This window comes from Syngnathoides biaculeatus, chromosome 15 (genome assembly GCF_019802595.1).
Source record: "Syngnathoides biaculeatus isolate LvHL_M chromosome 15, ASM1980259v1, whole genome shotgun sequence".
NCBI lineage: Eukaryota > Metazoa > Chordata > Actinopteri > Syngnathiformes > Syngnathidae > Syngnathoides > Syngnathoides biaculeatus.
The window spans coordinates 4,387,606-4,412,749 of record NC_084654.1 but is presented as its reverse complement, the minus strand read 5'-3'; the positions used below and the strand labels follow the sequence as shown (position 1 = coordinate 4,412,749).

The window sequence follows — 25,144 nt, the reverse complement described above, 5'->3', positions numbered from 1 at the left end:
CCATTCCGGCCTGCTCATATCACAATGCAAAATAGTTTCCAAGCCTGATTTCATTCAGCTTTGTTAGACAGTGTTGTTTGCCATAGGCAGCATAACACAGTTGGGGCAACTCCCACTAAACTTCCTTTCCTTATGGTTTTTGACTTCCAAGGGCTACAGTTCCAGTACATTTTTGGAATACTGAGCCAGTAGTGCGCACTATTCGTTTGTATGTAAAATTTCAATGCCACATGGGAGTAATTCAGAGAGAATGTCCTTGAATTTGTAACTACTGTATTTTCTAAAATAGTGGCCCGGTGTGTTTTGTCCAGGCATGTGCATAGACATTTTAGCGGGCAGGTGCACAAGCAATAAAACAAAACTCTCCCGTCGCCAAATCTATTCATGAACTAAGAAGAAAGCATATATATTTAGTATATTTATTTGTTTCCACTTCCACAAGCAATACAGTCAATAGTGAAACTATTAACAAGAGTTGAAGGGCACCATATGTGGTTTCTAGTTCAGTTAATGGCACAATTCTCAGAGAGCCTCAAATAAATGCCCATCATGTATCAAAAATTGAGGGAGAATTGATGACAGCGTATTTTTTTTAATGATTACTAATGGGAGAAAGGGGAGCCAACAGAAGATAGGGCATAGTTTTTTTTTTTAATTCCGGTGGAGAGGTGCTTATGCAGGCGCTCCATGAGTGAGGGGTCTATCTGTGCATGTGCCTGCTTCTGGCCATTGATTGGCAAGGGGAGGATTGTTACTTCTGTGGTACAATAGAAATGCAATATGCAACGTGCAGCTTCTGTTTGTGCATCCTTTATATTTTTCGTTTCCTATTAATTGCTAATTCCTCCCTGCTTAAGTTTATTATCATGTATGATGATGTCACACACTTGTTTAAACAGTGTGGTCAAACCAGTTTTAATTTATATTCAACTTCAAGTTTCTACTTTCTCCACACCGGTTAGATAATGCCGTCATTTATTGTATGTTGTATCAATTCATTATTCTCATCATTGTTAAAAAAAATGCTCTCACCACTGGCAGGTTACACATTGTCCTGCTGCGATAATTTCCCACTATTTATAGAGCTCATACAGCCATTTGCATTCTGGCTTCAAAATCATGGTCAAAGCACTCAGCAAATCAGCATAAGGACGAGGTCAAATTTAAGTACTCTATAGTGGTACTCTATTTGTGGAGCCACTGTAGTAAAACTATTGCACCTCCTTCATGGAGCTACTAGATATTTTTTTCTGAGGAAAAAAAAAGAAAAACAAAAGATTAATCGAGGCATACATCAAAGTGGACATCATGATATGTGGATGTAAATATACACTAAGTATACTAACTTTTTCTAATGCCGAACAAACCCTTGCCAATTGATTTAAATGTGTTATTACAATAGTTCATTATGTTGATAATGTTTTATTTACCATATGTGCAATACAATGGAACACAAAACTAATACAAACAGATTCTGTTCATTATGAGATTGAAATTATGTATTTTAGGTTGATTTTTGGGGGCCAAAAGACCAGGAAAAAATACAGTCTTCAATCTTTAAAAACAAATGTTTACTTCAAAGTTGGCTGATGTTTGTGCATGGTCAGTGCTGAGTTATTCACAACATGCATTCAATTCTATATATATATATATATATATATATATAAATTTTTTAAACAATATACAGTTTGAGTGTATAGTTAAGTAATCATTTTATCCACATTTGAAATAAAGTCACAGCATTCAATAAAATGCCAGTGTCAAGTCTTTTAGGAACAATAACATGAACACACAAAATACATGAACCGTTAAAAACTCGAAGGCACTTAACATTTGTGTTTTAATGTTGCCAAAGTTGATGATTGTTTTCTCTATAACAGGCATCAGACACAACACGGTGTCTCCCTTGCAGGTCAAAGGAACAATACATCATTTTATCAAAATTAATTTAAGAAATGTTTGAAGTCAAGCTTTGGAATGCTACATTTTATTCTGACAATAATCATAAACAGACTCTTGTTTAGGGTCCTGGGCTTGGAGACAGTTCAATGCAAGATCGCTTACAATATTTAACTACAAATATAATTTATGGAGAAATGGTGAGGCCAGATGTTTTATTGTTCTTCCTTTTCTTTGATCTTTCTTTTATTGGTAAAATAAAATTGACTAGGAATTACAGCTACATTTCAAATAAAAACTGTTTATTATTTCTGCAGTTTAGGGTCACTTCCATATAATTTGATCAAAAACAGTAAGGACAGCCCACTCAATTGTCTTCTGATATCAATTAGTTTTGTGAGTACTGTATTTGATTTTATTGGGCAGTTATCATTAAAAAAAAAGCCAAAGTATTGTTTTTCAGACATTTATTGCCAAAATTTATTTTCCATTAGGTGTCCAAAATGAAGTTTCACGGTTTAGAACATGTTTCCTGAAGATGCTAATTATATTTTCAAATATATAGAATTTTTTTCGGATTGCTTCATATTCCTTCTCCATAATTTCTAACACACACTCACACACATATTTTGGTATCTTCCTTCTTTCGGTTCTTTCACAAACCATTCCTACTTGTCATTAAATCTGACTGAATATTAATGCAACTGGGAACAGCATCATTATGTTGTGACAATGAATTAGATGCATCTGTCAGCAGAAGTGGCTTGACAAGGCAGCCATTCACGCAATAGCACACAGCAAAATAAATGGTGTTACTGAGATATGAATGAATATGGATGAATTTGTGAGTGTGTAAACTATTACACCTTCATTGTTATTACGATTGTATGAAGACTGTAATAGGTTTAATGAGTAGTTATGATAATTTATGCACTTGCACCAGCAGAGTTTGATAGGCAATACATGATAGTTGTGAAAATCACAACATTTTTATGAAACTGTTTTTCATTGCCATTATTCACTTTTTCTTTATCGTATTTCAATGTTGACCACTATTTGCCTTAACCCTCACTGGACCAAATAAAATTTGGCAGAGAAAAAAATCTTATACTTTCAGAAAATGATAGTCTGGACTTAAAATTTTTGATTATATTAAACCTGTTTCAAATTTGCAACCCCTGCCCGAAAAGGGTTAATGGTCATCTACAAATTTAAATCATCAATAACTTTGAAAATGGAACTTTAAGTGTAGCTGTTTCACCATGAGACACATTAGCACATAAAACTAAGACCTCCCTGCCTGAGCCATCATGGTATCATGATGGAGGGGTTTCTCTGTACTGATGATCTTTGGAGCTATGTTTTCTAGGGTTTTATGCACTTTGTAGGTTCACCCATGGCAAACAGGTCCAAGGTGAGGTACAAAGCAATACTAAAAGATCCCCTATGATGTTCACAAAGATTGGAAAATGTTTTCCCTTGCCTGGATGCAGGTCACCAGGGCCCCATTAGGAGCCAGGCCTGGAGGTTGGGCTCATTGGCAAGCACCCTAAGCATCCACGGTGCCTGACTGGTTACAGCCCAAAGAAACAACATGGGTCCCCTTCCCATGTGCTCACCACCCGTGGGAGGAGGTTCAGGGAATTGGGTGCGCAAAGAGTTGGGCACAGAGACATGGGCATTCTTACCGGCCACAGGTCGTTGTCTGTATGTTGGGGTTCACCCCGAATGACTAGAGGGTAGTCTGTTCTGCCTTCAAGGTGGGTACAGGTCGCTACGGGTTACTTGGGTGCCTAGAGTATGCACCCTTTTTGGAGTCCCTAATGGGGGGGCTGATAATGCGCGCTCACTCGGGACACACTCATTCTTCTGGGGGACTTCAGCGCTTAATTGGGGAATGACAGTGAGACTTGCAAAGTTGTGATTGGGAAGAATCACCCAAGGCTGCAGTTTAAAGATTGACTTTGTTGTTGTGTCATTGGACTTGTGGCTGCATATCTGCATATATCACTCGGGTGAAGAGCGTGGCAGAACTGTCAACCGATCACTACCTTGGTCCGAACAGGCAGGCCCAGACACATTGTGAGGATTGGCTAGGAACGTCTAGCAGAGTGTTCTGCTACAATAAGTTTCGACTCCAACCTCCGGCAGCAACTTTGCCCAGGGGAGGCAGGGGACGTTGGTTCAGAATGGACCGTGATCTGGGCCTCCATTGTTGAAGTGGCCGACGGGAGGTGTGGCCATAATGTGGTCAGTGCCTGTCATGGCAGACATCCCCAAATCTGTTAGTGGACACCAGTAGTAAGAGATGCAAGAGTTCTAGTGGAGCTTTTTACCCTGTGGGATCCGGAACCAGCTCATGGGTACAGACAGAGAAAGCGGAGTATGATCACTGAGGCTAAAAGTTGGGTGTGAGTGGAGTTTGATGAGGCACTGGAGAATGGCTAAAGATGGCTTCAAGGAAATTCTGGTCCACCGTCCTGTGTCTCAGGCAGGGGAAGCAGTGCACCTTCAACACTGTTCATAGTTGGATTGTAGTACTGGTGAGCTCAACTCTGGACGCTGTGATTCGGTGGGTCAAATACATCAAAAACCTCAATTCCACAGACATACCTTCACATGAGTAAGTCTGGGTAGTTAAAAATCTCTTAGTTGGGAAGGCCCCGGGGGAAGATGAGATCCACTCGGAGTTCCTAAAGGCTCTGGATGTTGTGGGTCTGTCTTGCTTGACAATCTTCTGCAACAGCATGTGTACACAGGGGACAGTGCTTCTGGAAGGACATACCAGGAACAGACTACCACCAACGATAGGAGGATCACGTGTCTCAGCCTCCCTAGTAAGGTCTATTTGGGGATGCTGCAGAGGAGAGTCTGTCTGGAAGTCGCTTCACTGATTCAGAGAGAACAGTGTGGATTTTGTCCTAGGGGAGGAACAGAGGACCAGCTTTACACCCTTGGCAGGATCCTCGTGGCTGGGTTTTGTCAACCAATCGACAATACATATGCTTTGTAGACTTGATAAAGACATTTGACCATTCGCTTTGAGAGTCACGCAGAGGGTGCTCCAGGATGGTGGGGTATCAGAGCTCATTTTACAGGCTGTTCGGGCCCTGTATGACCGGTGTCAGAATTTGGTCTGCAGCAGATTTATTTTCATTGAGTGTTGGACTCTGTCAAGGCTGTATTTCTTAACCAATTCTTTTCCTAACTTTTCTGGACAGAATTGGTATGCACAGCAGGAGTGTTGAGAGGGTCTGGTTTTATGATATCAGTGTCAGGTTGCTGCTCTTTATTTTGTGTTACCTTTTTGCAGATGATGTGGTTCTGATTGCTTCATCATGCTGCGATCTTCAACTCTCTCTGGAGTGTGAAATTGTTGGGATGAGAATCCTATCTCGAAAATTTGTTCATGAGTGAGGAAAGAATTGAGCAGGAGATTAACAAGTGGACCAGTGTAGCAACTGCAGTGATGCGGGTGGACTTCCTGTCGGAAGCTGAAAGGTGCCCAGACGTTTTTACCCCAAGATCTACTTCTCAAGTATCCATTGAGGTTTATTTATTTATTTATTTTTTAGAACTCTGACTAATGATGAAATAGAATGACCAAGTCGCAAAGATCTACCCACTACAAAAATGCAAAACATATTTATTTTAAAGTATATTGAGGATTCTTTATGTGTAAATGTATGTTTGTGTGCCTTGCATAACCACATGATCCAATATTACACAACATAATTAACTTTGAACATTTTTTGTAACTACCTGAGTTCACGTTGATGATCACTAGACACCATACGAATGAAAATGCACGCCTGGGCTGTCACGTCAGTGGATTCGTCCAACTGCAGTGAGAAACACTCACAATCTCCAATGTCCTTCCACACATCAGCCATGGCTTCACAGCGCCGTGTAACTGTACACATTTACAGCTGTGGAGATTTTATTGAAGATAATATTTCCGGCTTATTTTTAAAAGATCAGAGCAACGAGTTAGCTATGCCTCTTTATGTGTGATGTGACGAACCTGGAAACGATGCTTCGGTGTCTGCTGTGCGACCAATCGGGATTTTAGTTTGTTCACTTTTCTCATTCTCAGCTTGCTTTTTGGCGTAATGTCTGCAGCATCCATACTCATCATGTTTGTTAAGATTTCTCAAGTGAGAGCTTAAAATGGAGGGGGGGGGGGATGGGGCGGCTCACTGACAGCGTGTTTTCCTGTACTGTCGTTGTTTGCACATGCATGGTGAGCTAAAGTTAAAAAAAAAATACGGCTGATGTCTTCTCTTTTCTTTTTTTTCCTCGGCAAGCCATCGCGATGGACCGAAACTGCGATCGACTCATTCACCACCCCTGAGCTAAGCTCTCGATATACTGGTCAATCTACACTCCGACTTTCACCCATGGCCACAAGCTGTGGGTCAAGACGGAAAGAACAAGATGGCAGATACAAGCGATCACAATGAGTTTCCTCCTCAGGATACCTGGGCTCTCGCTTAGAGATAGGTTCATCTTGGGGGGTCTCAGTGTCGAGCCACTGCTCCTCTGTATGAGCCAGATGAGGTGAATCAGGCATCTGGTTAGGATGCCTCCTACAGTATATACCTTTACGGTGAGGTGGTTTTTGTATGGCCCACCAGGGGGCCTTAGAACATGCTGGAGAAAATCCAGATGTCTTCAACCAGGAATGAGAATACCTTGTGATCTCCCCTGAATAGCTGAACCGAGTGGCTTTGGAGAGAGTAGTCTAGGCTTCCCTGCTTATACTGCTGCCCCGATGACCCAAAAGCTAAAGCTAAATATAAGAAAAGAAAAGCTAAAGAGAATGGGGGTGGGGGGATTCTCAATTAGTGTCTTTACTGTTATTGATTAAATTATAACAAAATGACCCTTATATTATCCATAATCATTATGTGAGCAAATTCTCATTGTCTTTGACCTTTACGCTGCCAACAGTGAACCTTGACAAGACCTTCTGCATCAGAGTCCCAGTGACAAGGTCGGATGCTGTGTGCCTCCTCTTCTAGGTTATCCTCCTCCTGCACTTCAAAGCTACCAGTAATCTCTGTCTCTGTCCTTGTGTCTGCATGACACCGCGTGGTCTTCATGCTACTTTTCTGCCTTGATGTATCTTTAACCAAATCAGTAGAAGGTCCTGGTAGTCTTGTCTCACCAATTTCTTCCTCCTCATTCTCTTCCTCAATTTCATCCTCCTCTTCGGGATCCTCATCATCATGCCCATCTATGATGGTCAGTCCTAATTTATGATGGCTGCCCATTTGAAAGAAGGAGGAAGAGTGTGGTGCAGAGAATTCTGGATCGTACATGGACAATGGTAGGTGAAGGTAGCGTCCTGTGGCTGCTGCTGCAGCATAAATACAGCAACATGTCTGAGCACAGTCATTATGGAGGTCCCCTTGTCCTGGACGGACCATTCGGAACCGCTTTCGATAGGGAGGTCTGGCTTGGGGTTCTGAGCAGATTCTTGTGGGGACGGATCTGTTGTGTGTCTGCTGTCTGGGGTTTGAGCTTGGAGGTAAGACAGTGGTAAAAACTGGGTTGGGGGACAAGCACCATTCAGTGCTCTGAAGCAGGATGTCAGCTCGTATACGACGGAGGAGATTGTTCACAAGAACAGAGCGTCGCAGGAACGCCTCTGGGTCATCTATGAATCGCATCTTCTCCAGAGAGAGACGCAGCACATGGGCCTGTTCCTCCAAAATGGGTGCCACCTGCTGGAAAATTGGCAATTAGATCAGAGGAACCAGTGGAAGGTAATTAGTAAAAAAAAATATAAAGATTTGGATTTAGTCAAACAAAAATTAAAGATTTCAGTTGCTCAATTTACAGTTATCTATTATCTATAAGGATATATGTTTATCATATGCTCCTGAAGAAAAATCAGTCACATTTGACGGGGGCAATCACGCTCGTGCACCATTGCACTTGCAAATCTGCGCAGTCGAGCACGTAAAATCATGCGCATAAAATTTGTTACGAGTAGAAAAAAATACATGTTGAAAGATGTCACTTATTTTGTGTAGTCATGACATTAAATTGTGTGTTTATTTCACAAACCTTGGTAACAAAACAAGCCTGATCCTCATCAATCAGTATTCACCCGGAAACATGAAATGCAAGTTAAGCGTACTGAGCATGTTCGGAAGTGAAGCCAAAAGCCCATGTTCCGAATTGCTTCACGTACTTCAAGCGCATTTACGTCAAAATTTATCAATATAATGAGCCATGTCAAAGGAAATTCAGTTACACCAGGGGAGCTCAATGCGTTGATCGTGAGGCAGTTTTGGTTGATCGTGTGACGGTGTGCCCCCCCCCAAAAAAAGACATTGGACTATCATCAACCTCGTCGCTTGATTCAGGTGTGGCCAATACATTGAGCGCACACACGTAAAGGCGCATTCTAGCAAGCCGGCCTCTTATTTTAGCAGTCACAGCGATGGGCGTGTTCACCCGCCCACCGCCAGCAAGCCCCGCCAGTCAATCGCGAGCCGCTGGCTCCTTGAAAAGTAGATAGTAAGTGAGTAAGTCTCTTTCAGCTTGTCCCGTTAGGGGTCGCCACACCATGACATCTCAGATGAAGCATTCATAATTGTTTTACGCTGGATCTTGGGGAAAAAAAAAATCTGTGGACCCCTGAGTTACATTGAAAACATTTCTGGGATATAACAAAGGTAATGTTTCAGTATCTAACTATTATAAGTATGAGATTGTAATTTACTTTGACTTGATCTAAGTTCTAATGTTAGTCTTGTCTGTCCATATACCTAAATGCGAACGGTCTTTTTCTCTCGTGGTACCGCGTTATCTTGAAGTTGAAAACTTTTCCCCTCTACATGCTTTAGGAAGATATAGATAATCTAATGCTAGCTTTCATCAATGGATTGACAATAGATAGGGACAAGCCGAAAGGAAAAGAAAAGATATTGCCGGTCAAACAGAGCTGCTCGATATTGTGGGAGACATTGAACTGGAGGAGATTATTTATAATACCCAAGACCTGTTGTGCTGTTGGTTGTCACAACAGACAAGACAGATATTCAAAGAGATCATTCTATGGAATACTAGCTGAAAAGACCAGAAAATATCAAAGGATTTCGGCAATTAAACACGATGGATGGTGCCCAACCAAAATCACTTCATTTCAGGTAGGAATTATTCTTCTCTATCTCAAATTATCAAAAAGTATTTATAATGCCAAGTTGGCTCATTTGAGAACTATGCGTGTTAAAAAAAAAAAAAAAAACTCCGTCACAGAGGTTTATGGAGATAAGTGTGGCCGCAAATGCTTCCATGTACGTTCCTTGGAGACGACTCTGTCCTCTTTTTTCTTTCTCACTCATAGTTAATGAATGAGTTCGTGTAAAACCAGGGGTCATTTATTTAAATATTGGCATTTGTATTAAAAACTAGCTGAAAAGATCGATGGATTCCGGCAAAGGTTAACGTGTCGCCGAACACACTTCCACGCTCACAAGCCGTCAAAACCGTCACTATGTGGGATGTATTCCTGATGAGAACAGATCCAGCAACAAACTATTCATATGCGTCCGGACTTTTGTACGCTTTCAAACTTTTCCATGGAAATCTCGACGACTTACTCACCAGATCCATGTACATACCCAGTTGTCCAAGACAAGCGGAAGCGAATAAACAGTCCAATTTCTTATGGGCGAAAACATTGACTTCGGCATTAAATATGGGTCCTCTATCCCGAGTTTTTTCTAATTTTTCCATGTACCGTCGTTTATTTTCACCTTCTAAATGTCTGACGGTATCGGACAAGACTCTGGGCATCGTACTACTCGACGTATTTCCGTCTCGTCTCCAACAGACAAAGCATTGAGCAATGTTTAGCTTGACCGGCAATGTGGCGAGGTAAACAAAAGTCACGTGATTTTATGACGTAGGTGGACAAGCTCTATACAGTGGTTAAATAGATGAATCTATGTTATCTCATTATCCAAGCCAGTTATCCTCACAAGGATTGTGGAAAAGCTGGCTAGCTAGCTTCGGGCAAAAGGCAGATTACACCCTTAAGTGGTCGTCAGTCGCAGGGCAGATATTGACACCATCACTGAGCGGGAATCGATCCCACGCTACCTGCACCAAAGGCAGGTGTGTGTACCACTACACAATTAGTGACTCCTAGATGAATATATACCCTCTCGTTCATATATGCTAGGCATATATACCTCGTGCCTCATGTTGTTCTTTGCTAGTTTGTTGTACCTCATTGTCAGGTTCTCATTCCTTTTTTCCACATTTTTGATCAATTGTAGGCTGACCTTGCCTTCTGGACGACTTGCCCGTGTACCAACCTTTGCTAGCCATCAAACCCTCTATTCAAACTGCATCTTGTTCTCAAGTGCATTTGGGAACCAGCAGACTCAGACCTGGTGCGATGACACTTCTGCAACTTTGCGCATGGATGACGCGCTCTCCGCTATGATTTATTTTTTCGTATAGACATTGAAGTGAATAATGTTATATGTATTTTTTATTACAATATCTATTTTAGAATGTTTATAGGGATGACATTTGGGCTTTAACGTCCCACATTGTGTTAAGCTTGTACAGAGCGTCTTTAACCCTTTGCGAATGGAAAATTGCATTCAACACACCCACAGAACTTGTGTCTTTTGGCTTAAGCAATGCCCCTGCAGTTTTTCAGAACTTCGTTAATGATGTCCTGCATGAAATGCTCAATGTTTATGTTTTGTGTATTTGGATGACATTTTGATTTTCTCGCCTGATGAAAAGACGTATGTAGTCCACGTCCATTCCGTGCTGCAGTGGCTGCTGCAGAAGGCCCTGTATGTTGAGGCTGAGAATTGTGAATTCCACCAATTGTCCGTGTCCATTCTGGGTTTTGTTCTAGCCGAGGGCAAGATTCGTTTCGACTCCAGTAAAATAGAGGCCATTGCCAATTGGCCTACTCCTAAATCCCGCAAGGATTCCTAGGGTTCGCTAAACTTAAGTACTATAGGCGTGGCGTTTCCTGATCTCACCTCGCCACACCGACCTTTTGCATGGGAACTGTTATGTCAGGCAGTGTTTAGAAAACTCCAGATGGCCTTTACCTCTGCCCCCAGTCTCACCTTGCCAGACCCTAAACTATAGTTTTTCGTGGAGGTATATGCATCTGATACATGTATAGGAGCGGGTCTATCCCAGAAGAGCCCGAAGAATATCAAGTTATACCCATGGAACTATCTCTCCAAGAAGCTTACCCCTGTGGAAAAGAATAATGATATCGAGGACTGGGAGCTACTCGCTGTCAAGGTGGCATTGGTGGAATGGAGGCTCTGGCTGGAGGGCACCCAGGTCCGGTTTCTTGTTTAGACTGGTCATACATTCTGGAGTACCTCAAGAGAGCTAAAAGACTTATTGCTAGGCAGGCTAGGTGGGCGCGATTCATTTCCTGGTTCAACTTCATGTGCTCATATCTGTCCCAAAAACGGTAAATCAGATGCTCTCGCACGTATCCAAAGCGGGGAGAAGACTGCACCCAAGGCCAAAACCATACTGCTAAAGTTCTGTTTCCATGTTTGTTTGGGAAATTGAAATTTTGGTCAAGGATTCATTAAAAAATACTCATTGCCACAAAGAGTGCTCAGAGGGCAGGTTTTACGTCAGGGGCCTCAAACTGGAGGCAGAGTCTAGGTGAGGCTGGGCCGCATCAGGATTTCTACAAGAAAAGCTCTGATAAAAAAATTCGAATGTTCTCAAATATCTTTATTTTTTAACATAAAATAAGATTAAAATAAATATATAAGTTCAAATAAACTGTTCTTAAACCTTTAACTTTCTGAACATGAATGGAACATTGAACGTGAACTGTTCTGAACATGGCTTCTCTTGCCTACTTCTTACTGCTAGAAACCTGTCAGCGCTTCTCACATAGCCGAGCCACATTTGGCTTGAGGAAGGAAGCAGTTGAGACCCTCAGTAGGGCTTGAAGATGCTCATCAGTAAGTCTGGATCTGTACTTGGACTTATTGAAGTTCAAAGTGGAGAAGAGATTTTTGCACAAGTATGTGCTCCAAAAAGGGTTGAACATTCTGGAAAGTTCAGGGTAGCAAGGGGTCAATTCTCTCAAAAATTGCCCAAGCTTGTTTAGTTCTCCACTCACATCCCTGAACTTGGCTTTGAGTTCAAAGTTGCACTGCAGGTTAATGAGCTCCATTTGAAGCACAGAGGTGGGGCATCTTGCACATCCAAGGAGAAGGGGTCTACAAAAAATTTTAATGTGGCTCTATGCATCTTGAAATCTGCACATCTGTAATCAAATTCTTCCTGCGGCTTCAAAATAGCCTCAACATACTTCTCAGCAACGAACGGTGTGCCTCCATCCACGAGTGCCTTGCATGCTGTGAAATGGCAAAAGCTTGTCTGAGCAAGCTGGGCTTTCCATAACACAGGTTTTGTGCAAAATGCCGTCACATTGTCATAGGCAGCACTGACAAGTTTCCCCTGGCTTTGTAACTTCTTCTTCAGTACATTAGGATCATGTGTTATATCAACTAAGAAAGCTAAGTCCATGTGCCATTTGGGATCACTTAGCACAGGAACAGCCACCCCATCCTTCTACATGAAGGCTTTCACTCTCAACTAAAAAAAATCTCTTCAGTATGTTTCCCCTGCTGAGCCTATGCATCTCGGTGAAGTAGAGCACATCCCCATATTCTGATTGAATTTCCTCTAAAAAAAAAAAAAAAAAAAAAAAAAAAAAAGCACGGAAGCTTCTGTGCTTTAAACCCTTAGATCTGATTTGGTTGATGCATTTCACAACGACAGACATCACATTGTCAAACTTCAGGTACCTGCTGCAAAGTGCCTGTTGATAGATAATGCAATGCAGAGCTTCCACACCCTCCTCTTCCAGTTTCTTTTGAACAAGTGCCACCAGTCTATTTTTCCTCCCTGTCATTAATGGAGCTCTATCAGTGGTTGTTCTATCAAACCTCTTCCATGGCAAACCGGCATTCTCAATGGCATCACACAGCTGGTGAATTATTTCCTGTGCGGTGGTCTGACCATGCATTGGAATTACTGTGAGCAACTCCTCCATTGCTTTAAAATTGTCACCAACACCATGGACATATATCACGGGCAGTGTGTGTGATGTCTGTGGTTTCATCAAGAGCGACTGAATATACACTGAAACATTTTGCTTTCCCACACAATTGATCATAAATGTCACTTGACATGTCAGAAATGCGCTATGCCACAATGTTGGCAGAAAGGCTGATGTTGCTCTCTTTTCTGGACAGACAGTATGTGCAGCCTTTAAAATGCACTTTTTGATGAATTCACCTTCTGTGGATGGCTTTCCTTCTTTAGCAATCATCTCACTGACCACGTAGCGAGCTTCAACTGCTGCATTATTCTCTTTGGTTGCTTTCTTAAAGAAATCTTGTTGCCTCAGTTGACCTGTTTTAAGATTGGCAACCCGGTTGGCTCTCTCATCTCCCTGGTACTTTTCATACTACTCAGCATGCCTAGTTGTGTAATGACATTTCAAATTGTATTCCTTGTGCACCGCAACTTTTTCAACTTTCCCCTGTGCTCAACAGAAATATTGCACTCCACACTTTTCCTGACATTGTCTTGGCTCATCACGTATCTTTCTCTTTACTGCGGGCTTTGAAAAAGATATGTTTGGGCTGTGTAAAAATTCAATTTGGAGTCAGTGTTGCGTTCAAATTTCAGTTTCAATATTCGCAAGCGTCCACACGGATAGTCGAGATCGTTATTATAAGAGTCAGCGGCTTCACGGTTCCCCCTCCGCCCAGTTGATTGGAGGAATGAACAAGTGAACGAGCGTGTGGAGGCGGTGAGGCATTTCACGTACTGAGCAAGCGAGCGAATGTGGTGAGGCCTTGGACATACTGAGCACATGACCAACTTAAGGCAGTGAGGTATTGGATGTACTGAGCGCGCGAGCGAGTGAAGGCGGAGAGGCACTGGACGTACTGATCTTGACTGTGTCCCGATCTCTCATCTAATGTCGCAAGTAAGCAATAAGCTCGGCGAATGTCCCGCCCTTGGGAGTCATCTTTGTCATCTGACCTTTAATAATTTCCCTCTACTTAACCTCCCTGTGACATTTACTGGAATAACACTGATATACTCCCAATATGCATCCTCCTCCATATTACCATGATTATATAGTTTGTTGTTTTGATTACTGGACCACAAATTAAAGAATGAAATGTCTAATTAAATACTTACAGTCTGGCAGTATGTCCTGAGATTGAATGAAGCTTCATCATCATCAACAAATTTCCTCTTGAAGTATGCAGTTCTGGACATTGACACATGGTCAGGAAGTCGTCGAAAAGGTTCTATAGAAAAACACAATTGTTTAAAGAGACATTTCATAATAATGTAGGCAATCCACACTTCGATGGTTAGTATCCATCTTTCATTAAGATTAAATGTTTCATCAACAGTTCATCAGTAAGCTTGCATTACACTGGTTATGTCTTGGGAGTTAAGGTACAATTGTACTGAAATAAAACAATCTTAAGAAATTATTGTTAAGACATGTATAGCTTCAGTGCAATAATGCTGCTGTCCAATGAAAAGCCTATAACACAAAGTGATTATTTTTCTTTTTACTTTAGAAGCCTCTCTCTGAGCTGTCACCTTATGATGGTGGAGGGGTTTTTGTGTCCCGATGATCCCAGGAGCTAAGTTATCTGGGTTTTTATGAGCCTGGTAGTGTCACTTAAAGAAAACAAATCCTAGGTGAGGGACCAGTGGAAGTATGGCTCATAAGAGCCCTTATAATGATAAACATTAATGGACCTAAATTTACCTTGCCTGGAAAGGGGTCACCCCTTCTGGATCCAGGCCTGGATGCGGGCTGTGAGAACGAGCTCCTGGTGGCCCCATGGGATTTGGCTGGGCACAGCACATGTGGGAGGGTCCAAAGGGGTAGTGTGTGTATTGAGTTAAGTGGTACCTGAAGGTGTGTATATTGGCAGTCCGATCCCTGCCTACTGAAACTGGCAAGGGATGTGGAATGTTACATCTCTGGCAGGGAAAGAACATGAGTTGGTGCGCAAGGTTGAGAAAGTTTCAACTAGATATAGGTGGGTACGAAACAGGTGTGGGCTCGGTGTTAGACCAGATAGTGATTGGATGGGTCCTGCTTGTTGTCTGTCCCTATGCACTAAACAACAGTTCATATTACCCACACTATTAGGAGTTGTCGAAGGGGGTGCTGAAAAGCTCTCCTGCTAGAGGCTCCCTCATTCTGCTGGGGAACTTTAATGCTCATGACCTGGAAGGGTGTTATTGGAAAGAATCCCACCCCCCTGACAAAAATCTGAGCGGTGTTCAATTTTTTGCCATTGATGATCAGCTTTGTGGTCATATTATGCGTGCGGTCGCATGTCTTGACACTCAAGTAAAGAGAGGGGTGGACCTATGAATCGATCACCAAATGGTGGTGTGTAGGCTCCAATGATACAACTGGTAAATTCACTTCCAGAACAATTTGTTTGAATTTTCATATTTTCAAATTTTGTGTAGAATGTTACCGTGGGACACTTACTGTATAATCATAACTGTGAATAAATTATATCATTAACATTTGTCATTTTAATGTTTTTATTGCATCAATCTTGTAATGGTGGATCTAGTTGCAGCCGGAATCCAAGAACCAGTATAAGAGATTTCAATGTACCATCATCAAAAATAGTCTATGGATTAATTCACCAGTGTGTTGTCAACCCTGGTAAGCAAAACACAAGTCTATTAAATCGAACTAATCAGATCTTGAATATCAAAATTAAAACTCACTGAAATTCTTGATCAGTGAACCTACTATGTTCTGCCTTGCGCCATTGTTGGGACACACCTTCACATCCTTCTGGTCCAATCAATATAAGTATGAGTAATATATACTGTAGACTTTTGCATGATTCGTTACATTGCACTGGTCTATAATGGTAAACCGTGAACAGGTTAGGGCACTCTGTATGAGTTTAACATAATGTGGGACATTGACGCATTCTAACTGCGCTGATAGAAGCAGTTAAGATGATAAAAGACTCTCCATTGTTGAAAAATTGTGACTCTTACAAGGAATAGTTTCCTATTAATTGCATGTTTATTGTTCTTCGTTCTTGTTAGTTAGTTTGTTTTCTTTTTGTCCGGATTCAAAATGAATGTCGTACCAGGGCGGCACCGACTGCCAGAGACAAATTCACTGTGTTACAAACTTGGCCATTAAATCTGATTCTGATTCTATTCATGCCCAATGTTATTTGCGGCTATGCTCTACAGGTAGGATGTGACCTAGAGTTGAAAGAGAAGATCTCGAGTAGTTCTGAGTATCCCACACACAGAAAGAGCTGTGATGGGTGCAGACTGTAATGGACATGTTGGTGAAGGAAACAGGGGCGATGAAGAAGTGATGGGTAAGGACAGCATCCAGAAAAGGAACTTTGAGAGACAGATGGGGATGAACTTTGTAAAAAGGATTTAAATAGCACTAGTGAAAACTTTTTTTCCAGAAGAGGCAGGAAAACTTACAAGAGCTAAAGAAGCACTCGGGTGGATTATATTTTGTGTAGATGATGTAATCTAAAGGAAGTTACTGAATGTAAGGTTGTGGTAGAGGAATGTAAGTTTGTGGTAGGGGAGAGTGTAGCTCAACAGCATAGGATAGTGGTGTGTAAGATGATTCTGGTGGTGGGGAGGAAGATTAAAAATACAAAGGTAGAGCAGAGAACAATCTGGTGGAAGCTGAAAGAGTTTGAATGTTGTGCGGCCTTTTGGAAAGCGGTGTGGCAGGCTCTCGGTGGACAGGAAGAGATCCTTGATGACAGACCAGACAGAGTGACCAAAATTGAAATGATGTTCAGAGGGTTAGAGTGATTAGGGATAGAGATGTGTTGACTGATCAGTAGTGTTCTAAATAGATGAAAAGAATACTTTGAGGAGTTGTTGAATGGAATAAAAATGAGAGAGAAGGAAGAGTAGAAGAGGCAAGTATGAGGAACCAGGAAGTGGCAATGATTAGTAACGAGGAAGTTAGAAAGGCAGTAAAGAGGATAACAACAAAATAACAAAATGAGTATTTGAACACCCTGCTATATTGCAAGTTCTCTTACTTAGAAATCATGGAGGGGTCTGAAATTTTCGTTGTAGCTGCATGTCCACTGTGAGAGGGATAATCTAAAAAAAAAAATCCAGAAATCTCAATGTATGATTTTTTTAACGATTTATTTGTGTGATACAGCTGCAAATAAGTATTTAAAAAAACCTGAGAAAACCAATGTTAATATTTTGTAGAGTAGCCTTTGTTTGCAATTACAGAGGTCAAACGTTTCCTGTAGTTGTTCACCAGGTTTGCACACACTTCAGGAAGGATTTTGGCGCAGTCCTCCACACAGATCTTCTCTAGATCAGACAGGTTTCTGGGCTGTCACTGAGAAACACGGAGTTTCGGCTCCCTCCAAAGATTTTCTATTGTGTTTAGGGCTGGAGACTGGCTAGGCCATGCCAGAACTTTGATATACTTCTTACGGAGCCACTCCTTCATTTTCCTGGCTATGTGCTTTGGGTCGTTGTCATGTTGAAAGACCCAGCCACGACCCATCTTCAATACTCTGACTGAGGGAAAGAGGTTGTCCCCAAAATCTCACAATACATGGGTCATCCTCTCCATAATGCAGTGCAGTCGTCCTGACCCATGTGCAGAAAAACACCTCTAAAGCAAGATGCTCCCACCCCCATGGTTCAGAGTAGGGATGGTGTTCTTGGGATGGAACTCATCATTCGTCTTCCTCCAAACACGGTTCATGGAATTATGACCAAAAAGTTCCATTTTGATCTCATCTGACCACAAACCTTTTTCCCATGACTCCTCTGTATCATCCAAATGGTCATTGGCAAATTTAAGACCGGCCTTGACATGCTGGTTTTAGCAAGAGAGCCTTCCGTGCCATGCAAGATTTCAAACCATGACGTCTTGGAGTTTTACCAACAGTCACCTTGGAAACGGTGGTCCCAGCTCTTTTCAGGTCATTGACTTGTCCTGTCGTGTAGTCCTGGGTTGATTCCTCACCTTTCTAAGGATCATTGAGATCCCACGAGGTGATATCTTGCATGGAGCTCCACTCCGATTGAGATTGACTGTCATGTTTAGCTTCTTCCATTTTGTAATGATTGCTCCAACAGTGGACCTTTGTTTCACCAAGATGCTTGGCAATTTCTCAGTAGCCCTTTCAGGTCATGTGGCGTTGTCCAATTTTGTCTCTGGTGTCTTTGGACAGCTATTTGGTCTTGGCCATACTTCAAGTTTGAGTTTTACTGATTGTATGGGGTGGACAGGTGTCTTCATGCAGGTAACGACCTCAGACAGGTGCATCTGATTCAGGATAATACATAGAGTGGAGGTGGACCTTTAAAGGCAGACTAACAGGTATTGGAGGGTCAGAATTCTAGATGACAGACAGGTGTTCAAATACTTATTTGCAGTCACACAAATCAATAAAAAAATCATACATTGTGATTTCTGATTTTCCTTTTTAGATTATCTCTCTCACAGTGGACATGCATCTACGAGGAAAATTTCAGACCCTCCATGATTTCTAAGTGAGAGAACTTGCAATATAGCAGGGTGTTCAAATACTTATTTTCTTCACTGTACCAGTGGAGGTCTGGAAGTGAATTTGGAAATGTATCTGTGGAGGTTTTGACCAACTTGTTCAAAACAATACTTCTTCTTCTTCTTTTCCTTTCGGCTTGTCCCGTTAGGGGTCGCCACAGCGTGTCATCTTTTGCCATCTTAGCCTATCTCCTGCATCTTCCTCTCTAACCCCAACTGCCCTCATGTCTTCCCTCACCACATCCATAAACCTTCTCTTTGGTCTTCCTCTCGCTCTTTTGCCTGGGACCTCCATCCTCAGCATCCTTCTACCAATATACTCACTCTCTCGCCTCTGAACATGTCCAAACCATCGAAGTCTGCTCTCTCGAATCTTGTCTCCAAAACATCCAGCTTTGGCTGTCCCTCTAATGAGCTCATTTCTAATCCTATCCAACCTGGTCACTCCGAGCGAGAACCTCAACATCTTCATTTCTGCCACCTCCAGTTCAGCTTCCTGTTGTTTCTTCAGTGCCACCGTCTCTAATCCGTACATCATGGCCGGCCTCACCACTGTTTTGTAAACTTTGCCCTTCATCCTAGCAGACACTCTTCTGTCACATAACACACCAGACACCTTTCGCCAGCTGTTCCAACCTGCTTGGACCCGTTTCTTCACTTCCTGACCACACTCTCCATTGCTCTGTATTGTTGACTCCAAGTATTTGAAGTCGTCCACCCTCGCTATCTCTTCTCCCTGTAGCCTCACTCTTCCCCTTCTACTTTTCTCATTCACGCACATATATTCTGTTTTACTTCGGCTAATCTTCATTCCTCTCCTTTCCAGTGCATGTCTCCATCTTTCCAATTGTTCCTCTGCATGCTCCCTGCTTTCACTGCATATCACAATATCATCTGCGAACATCATGGTCCAAGGGGATTCCAGTCTAACCTCATCTGTCAGCCTATCCATTACCACTGCAAACAGGAAGGGGCTCAGAGCTGATCCCTGATGCAGTCCCACCTCCACCTTAAATTCCTCTGTCACACCTAAGGCACACCTCACCATTGTTCTGCTGCCATCATACATGTCCTGTACTATTTTAACATACTTCTCTGCCACACCAGACTTACGCATGCAGTACCACAGTTCCTCTCTTGGTACTCTGTCATAGGCTTTCTCTAGATCCACAAAGACACAATGTAGCTCCTTCTGACCTTCTCTGTACTTTTCCACGAGCATCCTCAAGGCAAATAATGCATCTGTGGTACTCTTTCTAGGCATGAAACCATATTGTTGCTCGCAGATACTTACTTCTGTCCTGAGTCTAGCCTCCACTACTCTTTCCCATAACTTCATTGTGTGGCTCATCAACTTTATTCCTCTATAGTTCCCACAGCTCTGAACATCCCCTTTGTTCTTAAAAATGGGAACTAGAACACTTTTCCTCCATTCTTCAGGCATCTTTTCGCCCGCTAGTATTCTGTTGAATAAGTTGGTCAAAAACTCCACAGCCATCTCTCCAAATTCCTTCCATACCTCTACCGGTATGTCATCAGGACCAACTGCCTTTCCATTTTTCATCCTTTGTAGTGCCTTTCTGACTTCCCCCTTAGTAATCATTTCCACTTCCTGGTCCTTCACTCTTGCCTCTTCAACTCTTCCTTCTCTCTCATTTTCTTCATTCATCAACTTCTCAAAGTATTCTTTCCATCTATTTAGCACACTACCGGCACCAGTCAACACATTTCCATCTCTATCCTTAATCACCCTAACCTTCTGCACATCCTTCCCATCTCTATCCCTCTGTCTGGCCAACCTGTAGAGATCCTTTTCTCCTTTTTTCGTGTCCAACCTGTGTGTACATGTCTTCATATGCCTCTTGTTTAGCCTTTGCCACCTCTACCTTTGCCCTACGTCGCATCTCGATGTACTCCTTTCGCCTCTCCTCAGTCCTCTCAGTATCCCACTTCTTCTTCGCTAATCTCTTTCCTTGTATGACTCCCTGTATTTTGGGGTTCCACCACCAAGTCTCCTTCTCCCCTTTCCTACCAGATGACACACCAAGTACTCTCCTGCCTGTCTCTCTGATCACCTTGGCTGTCGTCGTCCAGTCTTCCGGGAGCTTCGGTTGTCCATCGAGAGCCTGTCTCACCTCTTTCCGGAAGGCCGCACAACATTCTTCCTTTCTCAGCTTCCACCACATGGTTCTCTGCTCTACCTTTGTCTTCTTAATCTTCCTACCCACCACCAGAATCATCCTACATACTACCATCCTATGCTGTCGAGCTACACTCTCCCCTACCACTACTTTACAGTCAGTAACCTCCTTCAGATTACATTGTCTGCACAAAATATAATCTACCTGCGTGGTTCTACCTCCGCTCTTGTAGGTCACTATATGTTCCTCCCTCTTCTGGAAATAAGTGTTCACTACAGCCATCTCCATCCTTTTTGCAAAGTCCACCACCATCTGCCCTTCAAAGTTCCTTTCCTGGATGCCGTACTTACCCATCACTTCTTCATCTCCCCTGTTTCCTTTACCAATATGTCCATTACAATCTGCACCAATCACAACTCTCTCGCTGTCTGGGATGCTCAGAACTACTTCATCTAGTTCCTTCCAGAATTTCTCTTTCAAGTCTAGGTCACATCCTACCTGTGGTGCATAGCCGCTAACCACATTATATATAACACCCTCAATTTCAAATTTTAGTCTCATCACTCGATCTGATACTCTTTTCACCTCCAAGACATTCTTAGCCAGCTCTTCCTTTAAAATAACCCCTACTCCATTTCTCTTCCCATCTACTCCGTGGTAGAATAATTTAAAACCTGCTCCCAAACTTCTAGCCTTACTACCTTTCCGCCTGCTCTCTTGGATGCACAGAATATCAACCTTTCTCCTAATCATCATGTCAACCAACTCCTGTGCTTTTCCTGTCATAGTCCCAACATTCAAAGTCCCTACACTCAGTTGTAGGCTCTGTGCATTCCTCTTTTTCTTCTGACGCTTGATCCGGTTTCCTCCTCTTCTTTGTCTTCGACCCACAGTAGCTGAATTTCCACCGACGCCCTGCAGGTGAGCAGTGCCGGGGGCGGGCGTTGTTAACCCGGGCCACGACCGATCCGGTATGGGATTCTTTAGATGAACGCTCATATTTGTTTGGCACAGTTTTTACGCCGGATGCCCTTCCTGACGCAACCCTCTGCATTTATCCGGGCTTGGGACCGGCCTACAGATTGCACTGGTTTGTGCCCCCCATAGGGCTGCATTTTGTTCAAAACAATACCAGCTTATGTTATTTTTATTTTTTGAACAAAAGCGATATGCAGAGCTGAGGGAACTAAAGAGGAAAAGTCGATGAGCCACACAATGAAGCTATGCAAAAGAGTAGTGTAGGCTAGACTCAGGACAGAAGTGAGTAAAACAATGAGTGATTTAAAAAAGACAACTCAAATTCAGATAATTTCATTGACAAAAAGCACTGTAACGCAAACCCTTTTCATAGGTACAGTTAGGCATGGCAACTGGTAAGAAAAGAAAGGACAATCTGAACAAACATCAGTTGACACATTTACCCTGTTTCAAACGGTGTTCTGTGTGGCCTGGCGAGGTGGTGTTTGACAGGCACGTCTTACTGTAGCGCTCAGTTTTCCATATTGGTTGGTATGTTGGGATGGGAGTTTCTCCCTCTGATTCCAAGAAAGCATTCATGGACAAGACGAGGGTCATCTCTTTTACTGATTTGGGTCTAGAAAAACAGCAACATTTAGTCAATTATCAAGCTGATACCGACTCAGTTATTGCATAAAAACGATTAGTGCATTCTTCAGTGTGATAATATTTTAGAACAAGTTTGGATTATTAGATGTTTTACACGTTGTTGAAAGATGACCAATGATACACAACACAGAGATGTTGAATGTATCTGTTTCTACTGCATCTGAGATTCATGAGGATAAAAAGTTAACAATCAACTCCAAAGCACCCAAGGTAGAGTGTAACTAGTGGAGCGCTGGTGAAGCACCAATGAATATATCACCACACTCACACCGCCAATACAACTGTCATTAATTGGTTGGAGAATCATCAAAATGTTTAACAATTTGAGAGCAATAGTAAAAAAGATGTCACTTTGGAACTGTAAAGGAAAGTTGTAAGATGTGTAAATAAAACCCAAAAATATGTTTTTGAAATATTTGAGTGTTGTCGTCATACTGTATATCAATAGGTGCTATCAATATCAATGAACTCTGACATGTACACCCATCAATCCATTTTCCTCAGCTTATTTAAGGGACGGGTCGTGGGGGGAGCAGGTGAAGCAGAAAAGCCCAGACTTCCCTCTTCCCAGCCAATTTGTCCAACTCCTCTGGAGGGATCCTCAGGCATTCCCAGGCCAGCGAGAGACAGTCTCTCCAGCGAGTCCTGGGTCGTCCATGGGGCATCCTCACGGTGAAATATGACCTTAAGAGGGAGGCATCCGAATTTGATGCCTGACCAACCTATTCTGGATCCCCTCTGTGCAGAGGATCAGTGGTTCGACTCTGAGGCCTTTCCAGATGACAGTCCTTCTCACTGTATTTCTCGGGAAGAACCAGGACACCCGGAAGAGGAAACTCATTTAGAATGCTTGCATCCACAGCTTTGTTGTTTCCGTAATGACCCACAACTGACCATAGGTGAGGGTAGGAGTGTAGATCGACTGGTAAATCGAGGCTTCGCCTTTCAGTTGTAGCGTATTTTGGGATTATATTAGATAAAACCTGAGTGAGGAGAATTAAAGGGAAATTCCGGTGGTTTTGATTAACAATGTATCCAATAGGTCATGTCATATGTACTGTACCTTGACAATGTGATGTTAATCCTCTCCCATTTAATGGTGTCTTGAGATATCAAAAACAGTGCCATTGGGAAAACACAGTACTTTGGTGTACTTCTCACTGCAAAAACGTTTCAAATCCTGGACATCACCATCACCAACTATTCACGTTTGGGGTCCCAAATTTTTCTTGCGTGGTTTAATTTCATACCTTTCAGTGGTGGTGCGAGATGAGCATTCCTGCCTAGGGTCTTGTGAAAGTGGTTTAAATCTATTTGCAAATTTCATGTCAATGTTTCACATTGACTCACCTTCTTTTTTTCTCACTGTTTACTGTATCGACGTCTATGGCCGCTCACTCGGGGATGAAACAAGCTGCAGCACGGGCCATCCGGATTCCTTGGTAATCTGTTGGTGTTGTCTCCTCCCTTTCAGATGTCCCATATCTTTGGGCTTTGCTCCCAATAAATTTCAAGGAGAACTTTTGGATGATCCGTTATTCATTGCACAGTTCATGTGTCCTCGTTGTTGAGCTAAGTGGCTGTTTGTTAACATGTTTCAGATCACCATTTTGAGACATTGGTAAAGTGGTTTCATTTCCTGACAGTCCATTTACATTCACATACACTTCAAGATGGTGGATTTTTGTTTGTAGAATTGACACCCTCTACAGTAATCCAATACCTCTCAATGGTAAAGGTAAGAATCTGGATGGCTCATCTTGTTGCCAACACTAGAGTTGTGATAATTAGCATGCTGCTCTCACATAATGGTGAGAGGGTATCAGAATATATTGGAATATGTCAACAACTCTCGTTAGTTAGTTTACTCGGATGCGAGTGTGTCTAGAGTCTCGTTGCACAATCCCAATAATCATTGTTCAATTGAACAAGCACAAGAAACAGTCCAAAAAGGGCTTGAAGATTCACAAACATTCCTATGTCGGTGGATAAGCGCCATATTTACTGATCAATTTAGCACTAGCTTGACGAAACTGGGATATGGTCCAGTGAGCTCATCGAAACCTGCCAGATCCTGCCGCCCGTCGTACATTCCGAAAGAGCGATGTGAAGTTGAACTAGCATAAGAAACAGTCCAAAAAGTGTTAAAATATACACGTTCATGTGTCAGAAGATCTTCTTCTTCTTCTTTTCCTTTCGGCTTATCCCGTTAGGGGTCGCCACAGCGTGTCATCTTTTGCCATCTTAGCCTATCTCCTGCATCTTCCTCTCTAACCCCAACTGCCCTCATGTCTTCCCTCACCACATCCATAAACCTTCTCTTTGGTCTTCCTCTCGCTCTTTTGCCTGGGAGCGCCATCCTCAGCATCCTTCTACCAATATACTCACTCTCTCGCCTCTGAACATGTCCAAACCATCGAAGTCTGCTCTCTCGAATCTTGTCTCCAAAACATCCAACTTTGGCTGTCCCTCTAATGAGCTCATTTCTAATCCTATCCAACCTGGTCACTCCGAGCGAGAACCTCAACATCTTCATTTCTGCCACCTCCAGTTCAGATTCCTGTTGTTTCTTCAGTGCCACTGTCTCTAATCCGTACATCATGGCCGGCCTCACCACTGTTTTGTAAACTTTGCCCTTCATCCTAGCAGACACTCTTCTGTCACATAACACACCAGACACCTTTCGCCAGCTGTTCCAACCTGCTTGGACCCGTTTCTTCACTTCCTGACCACACTCTCCATTGCTCTGTATTGTTGACCCCAAGTATTTGAAGTCGTCGACCCTCGCTATCTCTTCTCCCTGTAGCCTCACTCTTCCCCCTCCACTTTTCTC

The 25,144-nt window shown here is 42.5% G+C and overlaps 1 protein-coding gene across 20 annotated transcripts in view; it reads right to left on the bottom strand.

The window, feature by feature from the left end:
• Positions 1–451: 451 nt before the first annotated feature.
• sertad4 (SERTA domain containing 4) overlaps positions 452–25,144 on the bottom strand; it is a 74,123-nt gene continuing 49,430 nt past the window's right edge. For 19 of the 20 annotated variants that reach the window (XM_061843366.1, XM_061843371.1, XM_061843356.1 and 16 more), the window contains 3 exons: positions 22,107–22,279; positions 14,152–14,264; positions 452–7,631 (listed from right to left, as the gene is read on the bottom strand). In XM_061843366.1, the coding sequence (XP_061699350.1) occupies positions 6,822–7,631; positions 14,152–14,264; positions 22,107–22,260 (1,077 nt within the window). In that variant the 5' untranslated portion in view covers positions 22,261–22,279 and the 3' untranslated portion in view covers positions 452–6,821. The remainder of the gene's footprint in view (positions 7,632–14,151; positions 14,265–22,106; positions 22,280–25,144) is intronic. The other variant, XM_061843355.1, reaches the window with a different exon arrangement.